This window comes from Sturnira hondurensis, unplaced genomic scaffold, assembly GCF_014824575.4.
Source record: "Sturnira hondurensis isolate 20B ecotype Veracruz unplaced genomic scaffold, ASM1482457v3 Scaffold0020237, whole genome shotgun sequence".
Lineage (NCBI taxonomy): Eukaryota > Metazoa > Chordata > Mammalia > Chiroptera > Phyllostomidae > Sturnira > Sturnira hondurensis.
The window spans coordinates 3,133,498-3,143,057 of NW_028092868.1; the positions used below are offsets into that span (position 1 = coordinate 3,133,498).

At 47.8% G+C, this 9,560-nt stretch overlaps 1 protein-coding gene across 1 annotated transcript; it reads right to left on the bottom strand.

Moving 5' to 3' along the window:
* Positions 1–782: 782 nt before the first annotated feature.
* RESP18 (regulated endocrine specific protein 18) lies at positions 783–7,484 on the bottom strand. The gene is given in 6 exon segments (XM_037029227.1): positions 783–1,441; positions 3,033–3,122; positions 3,516–3,643; positions 5,030–5,134; positions 7,085–7,174; positions 7,177–7,484. Coding segments are annotated over 6 exon segments (678 nt in total). The 5' UTR covers positions 7,310–7,484; the 3' UTR covers positions 783–1,309.
* Positions 7,485–9,560: the final 2,076 nt, after the last annotated feature.

Below are 9,560 nucleotides of genomic sequence, written 5' to 3' on the forward strand. Positions count from 1 at the left end.
TTAAAGTAATGGAATAAGCGTCATTGCTTAACTCTTCACATTGATCTATAATCCACCTGGATCCCGTTTGTGTGTGTGTTTTAAGTGACGGACATAAGTGACTTCTCCTCTACAAGGTTACCAAATGGTTCCCGAACCATTCATTGGAAAGATTACCCTCTGCTCCGCCATCTTCGTTAAGAAACGTCTACCCTGCACGTCTGTCCCTGGCCCTTAGTCTCATGGATCTGCCCATCCATCCTCCCATCAATACCACACTTTTTAAATGACTAGTTTCATACTAAGTCTTCACATCAGGTAGAGCAAACGATGACAACTTCTTTTCAAAAATAATTTGTCTTTTATTCACTCTTCACATTGTTGAGAGGTTCATAGTTATTTATTATATTATAATGTATCCAGTAAAATGTACAAACTTGTTTATACCTATAGAGCTACTATTAGCATATGTTTACAACTCCATGACCTCTTAGAGACACTAAATCCTAATACCTGCCTGTTTGCTTACACCTGTGAATATCTGATCACTGAGAAGTATAGAGCTCTGCAAATAGGATATCCCAGTGTTTGGTTGGGCTGAGCATGGGGGTAGGATTACCCACTCCCTTTAAGATTTTTTTCTTTTATTTATTCTAGATAGAGGGAAAGGGAGGGAGGAAGAGAAATGTCAATGCAAGATAGAAACATTGATCAGTTGCCTCCTGCGGGCACACTGACCAGGGACCAAACCCTCACCCCAGGCATGTGTCCTGATGGGGAATCAAACCCAAGACCTCCTGGTCTATGGGATGACACCCAACCAACTGAACCACGTGGGCCAGGGCCCTGTTCCCTTTTAAAATTGTAAGCTACAAGGAACTAACTGGCAAGAGCCATTAAAACAGTTAATGTGTGTACACTTTGCAGCACTTCTCTGTTGACTATTGGGAGCAGGATGAGTGGGAGAGCCCTGGCAAGAGCTGTCATGCCAAAGGTGAAGACTAATAACACAGCGGGGTGCGGGCCTGTGTGACATGGAATGGTGGGTTACTAGGCCACACAATGCAGCTGGGTGCTGGTGGGGAAGGCTGACCTTCCAGCTGGAGTCCCACCCCCACTTCCCCCACTTTAGGACTAGTCACAGGGAGGAAAACGAGACAGAGACCAGCCTCCATCAGCACCAAGGGGCTGTGCTCTCCTCACTCCACCCCCTTTTGTGGTCCCCCTTCTCTCACTTCGGAGGTCCTGGCCAGGCCCAGACCCTGCCCATCCTGCCTCAAGACAAGGCACAGGAAGAGTTGGCATGAGAGTCCACTGTAATGACCCAGATTTAGGTCATCCTAGAACTCCCCCCCCCCAGAGGACAATGAGGAGGGAACTGGGGCAGAGAACTTTCACACAGGTCTTGATCAGCAACGAGGTTGCGTCCCACAGTGGAGCTCAAAGGGGGCTCAAAGAAGCCCTAAAACAAGAAGAAACAAAGGATTGGGGTCAGTATGTGGCGAGGTGGCCCCTTCCTCTCCTACTCTTCTTCCCCAAATGCTTCCGTTTCAGCCTGATTGACGAAGCCCATAGTGACTCAGCCCACAGTGACTCAGCCCACCACTCACCTGTCCCCTTGGCTTCCACATATAGTTCACCCTCCCTCCTGTGATTTTCCCCTTGGGCTCAGGGTTGGAAAGAATGACTGCACCTTGTTTGCATTAGCAGAAGCACCACGGTAACCGGTCCCTTCCTGGTAGGTCTGCCATTTAGCTCTGAGTGCGTTGACCTAGCAACCAATCCAGACTTAGAAAGCCCAAGTGCCACCTTACAGGAATGGGAACCAAGGGAACCAGTTTCCTAGGAGAGCCTGGAAGCCCCCTGAGGTGCAGGCTGCCTCTGGATGGAGCGCACGGCCAGCTGGGGGCGCTGGTTCCACTGCCACCACCCCAGTCCAGGCCAACTCAAGTCTCCCCAGGATCAGGACGGTGGCTCCTTCCAGGCTTTTTAGTTTTTATTCTTGCTCTTCACAATCCATTCCTTAACATCACTAGAGTGGCCTTTCAATGAATTCATATGCCACACTATGAAATCCCCTTCCTTAAAATTTCCGAGTTAACTTGCCACTACACTTAGAATAAAATCCAAGTTTTTTACCAGGTTCCATGAGACCCTGTATGGTCAGTCCTGGGCCTGCTTCTCCAACCTGATCTTCCACCCCTGGCTTCTCTCGCTGCTCCTTGCACTGGCCACAGTGTCCTTGTCACAGAACACTTGTCATTGCAGTGCTTTCTGTCTGAGAGGCCCTCCCTTCATACTTTCTCTGGCTGCCACCTTCTCCTAACTGAGATTTCAGCCCCCCTCCCCCCACCAGACTTCGGTCAACGTGGAGGAGACTGATGTTTGGAACAGCCCAACCCCTACTGTGGTCCCAGAGAGGAAAGGCAGAGGCCGCAAGGGCCCCAGGGGAAAGGGCTGGGTCCAGTGCTGCCTCTGCCTGGAACCTGCTATGCAACTGTGAGCAAGTCCCTTGACCAGCCTGCACCCCAATGTCCCACGTAGAAAGTCAGGAGTGCTGGATGGGTGTTTCCAATATAGATTTTGAAGAATTCAAGCATCTCAAGGAAATATCCCTGAACTTTACCAGCTGACTAGCTCAGGGCGCAGAGCAGAGCAGGGTAGTGGGGTGTGAGTGTGTGCGTGTTTTGAACGTGAAGGCCTCTGGGCCACCTCTCCCATTTATCTAAAGGAGTTTTGCTACCACTTGCTATAAAGAGGGAGTGCATGGAGAAAAGGAAAAAAAATTTACTTAATTTTGAAAACTCTGCAGCTCCATGCTTACACTTGATCCTATAGACCATTTCATTCTTGGAGGCTCCCAGCACCTGCCCTCCCAAACTCCTATACAGATACGCACAGATGGTCTGTAGGAGAGAAAAGGAAAGGGGTACGCTTCAACTGGGAAAGAAAAGATCTTTCCTTGGGTTTGTCCATTCATGCCGTCATACTCATTCCCTTCTTCATACCTGCCCCCCCTCATTTAAAAAGGCCCTTGGAGGTTCCAATCTCACCTTGAGAGGGTTGGCCACCTGTTGTTTCAGGGCCTTCAAAACCACTTTGAAGGTAAAGAACTGACCCCTGTTCACCTGGACCATTGGGCTCTGCGAGGAGGGAAGCGGGGTCAAGAAGGAGACAGAAAAGGGTGGCAGGGCTCCAGAGGAAAAGAGAAGGGACCCGAAGTCAAGGATTTAAAATTCTTAAGAAGACAGAAAAGTCTTACCTTGGGGAACAGGAGTCAAAGTTTCTCCTCTTGCTTGCCCCTAGAGAGACGGAAATGACCAATGGGACCGAGACTTGCTAACATCCACCCCCTCTCCCTTGGTAGGTATCACTAATGGCTCATGGAGCTGTTCCTTGCAGATCCCAGAGAGGACCTTTGATTCATTCTCACTGCATTTCTGGCAGCTCTTACCTGTAGCATTAATACTAATTCCCTCCCAGCTCAGTCCATATGACAGACAGTGTGGCCTGACCATGGGCCTCATGTACCTCACCCCAGTGGTTTTGGTGGGAAAGGATGTCTGCCCATCCCTCAGACAGAAATCTTGGGGATGGAGTCTGCTTATGTGTCCCATCTTCTGGGTCATCACCTCCTGGGTGATGTCACTCTTCTGGAACAAACCTTCAAAGTGAAAGGATGGAGTGAATTGACACTTGGGACACTCTAGCCCACTCCAGGGACCAGGTGAGATCAACACTCCCTCTCTCCCTCAAGTAGGTGAACGATCACCATTTGTGGACAGAATTAAATGAGATAGTATTCCACAACTGCTTAGCATAGTGCCTGGCGTGTAATAATATTCCATGGATATTCCAGGATTAGTGTTAGATTCTCTTTGCTGATTCCTTTGATGCTATCCTGAGGATTAAATGGGATTAGCGAGGTAAAGAGCCCCGACAAAACTCTTAAGGCAGTGATTCCCAAATATTAGTGTGCGCCAAAATCTCCTACAAGAGTTTCTGATTCAGTAGGTCAGGAGGGAGCTCAAGAATTAGCAATTTTCCTTTTGTGCCCTGAATGGGTCGGGCATCATCCTGCAGACCAAGGGGTTGCTGGTTCTAATCCCGGTCAGAGCACAGGCCTGGGTTGCAGGCCAGGTCCCTAGTTGGTGGCATGCAAGAGGCAACCAACCAATCGATGTTTCTGTCAAACATTAATGTTTCTCTCTGTCTCTCCCTCCCTAAAAAATAAAATACAGTCTTTTTAAAAATTAAAGAATAAAATAGTTAGCATTTTAAACAAGTTCCTTGATGATGCTGATGCTGCTGGTCCTAGGACGCACTTTGAGAACCACGGCTCTAAGGCACTACACATGTATTAGACACCCGTAGTAGTAGTAACATGAACTCAAGGCAGATTTCTTATGTGATGCTCCTCCATTCATGAAACTCTGCTCTAAGGAACAGTCAGCCATCTGTCTCCAAGAGACTCTCCACTCCCTCTCACGCCTCATATCTATTTGTCACACAATTTGCTCTTCTTCCCACTCAGACATGGGGGTAGATGTGTGTTTTCCACGCTGAGAATTTAAGGATTCCTGGTTCTAGAAAAACCAAGATAGGGTCAGGGGTTGGGACTAGTTTGAAGGAGTTAGATCACGGGTGTCAAACTCATTTTCACCAGGAACCACATCAGCCTTGCAGTTGCCTTCAAAGGGCTAAAATAACTTTAGGACTGTATAAATATAACTAACTACTCCTTAACTGTTAAGGAGTTGAAGTTACATTTAGCCGTTTGAAGGCAACATAACTGTTAGATGATGACTTATTTCAGGGACTTCTGCTAGAAACCTCTGCTGGGCTCTTCCCAAGAGTGTCAAGAGTAAACATTCATCCATCTCCACTCCCACTCCAATGTCCACCTCCTCCATGAGGTGAGCACAAGAGGAAAGCTTCAAGTAGAGATATGTGAAGAAGGCAGATTGCCCTCAGATCAAACAGCCTCTCACTATCCCACTGCACTCATATCTGGCCATGCCCCAGCCTCTGTTCTCCAGGTCTTCCTCACCTTGGGGCATAATCTGCTGGAGTACAACTTACAAGTGCTGGGAGATGGGGGTGGGGAATCCTTGGAAGGGCCAGAGCTGCCCCACTCCCACTTGGCCTTGACCATCTCAAGGCAAAAGAGTGGCATCAGCAAGGAGCTTGGCCAGGAACTTGGCCAGGAGCTTGCCAAGTTCCAGTTGAAAAAAAGAGCAGCTTCCTCCCACTATGACCTCTGAGTTCCCTGGTCTCTCTCCTCTCACCAGATCCCTTCCTCCTCCCAAGGGTCCTCCCAAGGGTTGCTTCTTTTCATTTTCCCTTACCTTGTTCTTCAGCCCCTGCACCTCATTCACCTTTGGTGCCAACTTCCAGGTAAGAACAAAGTTTACAGGTAAAGAATAGCCTGTAGTCTGTGGAGGTCGAGGTGAGGGGAGACTCAGACAGGTACACACATGAAATGCACAATCTGGTGAACAGGTGGGGCATGGGAAGCAGGTGAACTGATCTTGGGGTACATGAAATGCACAATCTGGTGAACAGGTGGGGCATGGGAAGCAGGTGAACTGATCTTGGGGTAGGATTTGAGGCCTGAAGGGGATTAGAGAGGAGGCCTGAAACCCTTACAGCAGGAAGTATTAGTATGCATAGGGTTTGAGTGTCTGGATCCCTGTCCTGACAGCCATGGTTAACCAATTGTGCATAGGGAAAGGACAGTCCCTGGGGACAGTCCCTAATGCTATACACACCACCTTTCTTTTCATTTATTTTTAGAGAGATTGGAAGGGAGGGGGAGAGAGAAACATCAATGTGTGGTTGCCTTTCACGCACCCCCTTATGGGGACCTGGCCCACAACCCAGGCATGTGCCCTGACTGGGAATTGAACCTGCAACCCTTTGGTTCCGTTTGCAGGCGGAAGCTCAACCCACTGAGTCACACCAGCCAGTGCTGTACACACACACAACTTTCTTATTCCAGTTAAATGTGGTAGGGTTGGCGGAGAGTCCATTTTTTTCTATAGCGTAATTACCATGCGTCGTTAGGGACCAGCTTTAAGAAAAGGGAATTCTCCTTTCCAAATGGATCCTAGTATCAATTTTCTGGCTTTAGAAAGGACAAATTCCAGCACCCTACTGAGAAGAAAAAGCATTTCTGGAAGGGAGGATCATTCTCCGAGACATTGCTCCCAGGATTGATAGGGGAAGAGGTGACTAGGACACCCTCGGTCAGACCCACGGGACACTAGGCACTGTCCGTGGTGCTGAACGGTGGCCAAAGCCTGGCACAGAAGAGGCTCTGGGCAGTTCAGAGCTCGAGGTTATTTCCACGAAGCTTGACCATCCTCCATCCTCCACCCTCGCCTCTGCGCTCGCCCTCTCCTGTCATTTGCCACTGGGCCTCCTCTCACAGCTATTCCCGAGTCCTCTGGTTTGGCCTCTAAGCTCAAGAATCAGGAGGAAGAGCGGGCTCCAGCCGGGGAGTTTGCGCCGTCTTCCCCGCGCGCCTGGCGCGGAACCCCCCGAGTCTGCGCAGTTGGCCTCCGGCCGCTCAGACCTGTGTCCGTGCGGATCTACACTGCCAGCGCAGAGCCGAGCGGGAGGAAAAGGAAGACCCTTTCCCCTTGCATCCGCTTCCACTCTACCCTAGCCCTCCCGCTTCTTAATAGTCACCAGATTGCTCGCGCCAGGCTCTGAGGGCTTGTGAAGAAGCCCCAGCTCGTCTCTCGGCCCAGATTCTCTCAGGAGCCAGGACCCCGATACCCGTGGTCCCGGCTCCTGTACCCCGAGATCCTGGCCCCCTACCCTTCCCTCAGTTCGGGCACCTCTTCCCTGGCCATGTGGCGCGTCCGGCTTTTCCTGTGGTCGCATAGGTCCCTTGGCCCATTTCCCCGTCCTCCTCCAGCATCTTCAGTTCTTTTAGGTCTGGATCCCACATGCGGAGCGCCACCCAAGGCCTGCGCCTCTTTTTACATTTATCTTTTTTCATGCCCCCACTCTCTTTTCCTCCGGTGTGTCTAACCTCTGTCACTTCTTTCAGGATCGTTCTCTGGACCTGCCCTCAGCCCCCAGGTTTCCTTCTGACTGCGGCCACTGAGGTTTCTGCAGCCCCCCACCCCCACCCCCACCCAGTGGCTGTTCAGCAGCAGGAAGCAGAGGAGCAGACGAACCCCCCGGAGCTCCCCGGCCACAGTGAGCTCCGCATCCTCCCCTGCTCCGCGCTCTGGTTCCTCACCTAAGTCTCAGCGAAGGAGGAGACCAACCGCCGCGGAGAGGCTAAGCAGGGCTGATGGGGTTGAGATCTGCGCATCCCTCTCCTGGCAGCTCGGCCAATCGCCGGCGGGCCCTGCCGCGGCAGCGGCCTACCCAGCTCCTTCCGTTTGAGGTCCCCATCCCCAGGCGCCTGCTCCTGTTTTGTGTAAGCCTTGTCCCAAGGACCACCTACCACCTCTGCTCCAGTTCCGGAGTCGGAGAAATGGATTGCACGTAAGATGTGAGTGCAAATTGCGCCTACCTCTAAGGTTGTTGTGAGGGTTAAATATGAACAAGAACTGGACAGTAGACAGTGTATTTAGTCAGTTTTTATTGTCCTCGACGCTCACTTTACCCTCGTCCTCCTAACGGCCTTCAGCATACGTGGATTTGACCTGCAACATACACTGCACATGTGTGCACTCTGCCCACACCACTGCCATCACCCTGGTCCAAACCACCGTACTCACTTTGCACTAGACCTATTGCAATAACTAACCAGATAACGAACTGGCTAATCTCATTTCCACTCTTATTTAATCATAGGTGAGCGTGGGGGGCTTTCTAAACCCTAGACTGGCGATTAATTATTTTGTTTCTTAAGTTTAAAATTTTTATTATGAAAATTTTCAGTATTAAAAAAAATGAATGCCCATATACCTACCACCCAGACTAACAATTATTGAGATTTGGTCACAATTGCTCCTTTCTCTTGATAAAGTATTTCAAAGTGATTTACAAACATCGTAACATTTTACGCCTAAATAATTCAGTATGCATCTCTTAGAATTCAGGGTCATTTTCCTACTTAACCACAATACCATTATGACATCTGAATAATGGCCCTGGAAGATGTTCACATCTGAATCCCTAAAGGAGACATTCCAGGAGTGATTAACCTTAGAAGGGGATTAACCTCAGATGAGTAGATGGTCCTGGATTTTCAGGGGTGCCCAAGGTAGTCAAAAGTACCTTCATAAGAGAGAAGTAAGAAGGTCAAAGGCAGTGGTGGGAGATAATGACATTGGAAACAAGAGGTTGGAGCAATGCAAGAAAGGAGCCGCAAGCCAAGGAATGCAAACAGCCTCCAGAAGCTGAAACACACACACACACACACACACACACACACACACACACACACACACACACATTGGTTCCCCACCCCACCCCGACCCCAGTCAGACTCCAGAACGGACACAGACTTGCTGACATCTTGTTTCAGCTTTCTGACTTCCAGAACTGTAGAATAACAAATTTGTGTTGTTTCAAGCCACTAAATCTGACATGATTTAGTACAACAGTTACTGGAGATGCATGCATATGACATCTAGAAATATTTACAATTCCTTAGTTCACGTAATTCTGCTTTGTGAGTATTTTCTCTAACTCTGAGCACTTCATTTTAATTTTCTTAGTAGCGTTGTTTGAAGGGCAAAATAATTTTGAGGAAGTCCAATTTATTCATTTTATTTTTTATGGCTAGTGCTTTCTGTGTTCTTAGAAATGTTTGCCTACCACCTTAAACTTACAAAGGTTTTCTCCTGTTTTTTTCTCCAAAAGGTCTGGTTAGGCCGGCCTCCCGAAGTCAGAAAGCGTTGCCTCTTTGTTATGTCTGAAAGTCTCTGTGTATGATTTGTGTTACTTCTCCTTTAAGTGTTTAGGGCTGGAATTTCTTTGTGAGAAAGATTTATTACAATTCCAAGTTCTTTAGCTATTCAGATATTCTATTTTCACTTGTTTTAGGAACTTGAATTTTTCAAGAAATTTGTCTATAACATTTCTCACACTTGTTAGCATAAAGATGTTGTTAATATTGCTTTATTATTTTTTGTAGCTAGAGATTTAGACATTTTATTGATCTTTTAAAAGAACTGACTTTTGGTTTTATTGCTTTTCTCTATTTTTTTTTTGCCCATTTCATTGATTTGGGTTTTATTTGTTTTTCCAGCCTGGGTTATATTTGTTTTTCCAGCCTGTTGAGTTGATATCTTACCTCATTGATTTAAATATATTCTTCTTTGCAATAAAGGCATGTAATTCTATATATTGCCCTCTAACCATTGCTTTTTTTGGTTTTATTTATCAAATAGTTAACATTTTCTAAATTTTCTTGTGATTACTTAGACCCATTGATTATTCAAAAGGATGTCGCCATCATGGATGGAACTGGAAAGCATTATGCTGGGTGAAATAAGCCAGGTGTTGAAGGACAAATACCATATGATCTCACCTTTAACAGGAAGCTAAACAACAAAACAAACAAGCAAGCAAAATATAACCAAGACACTGAAATAGAGAGCAGGCTGACA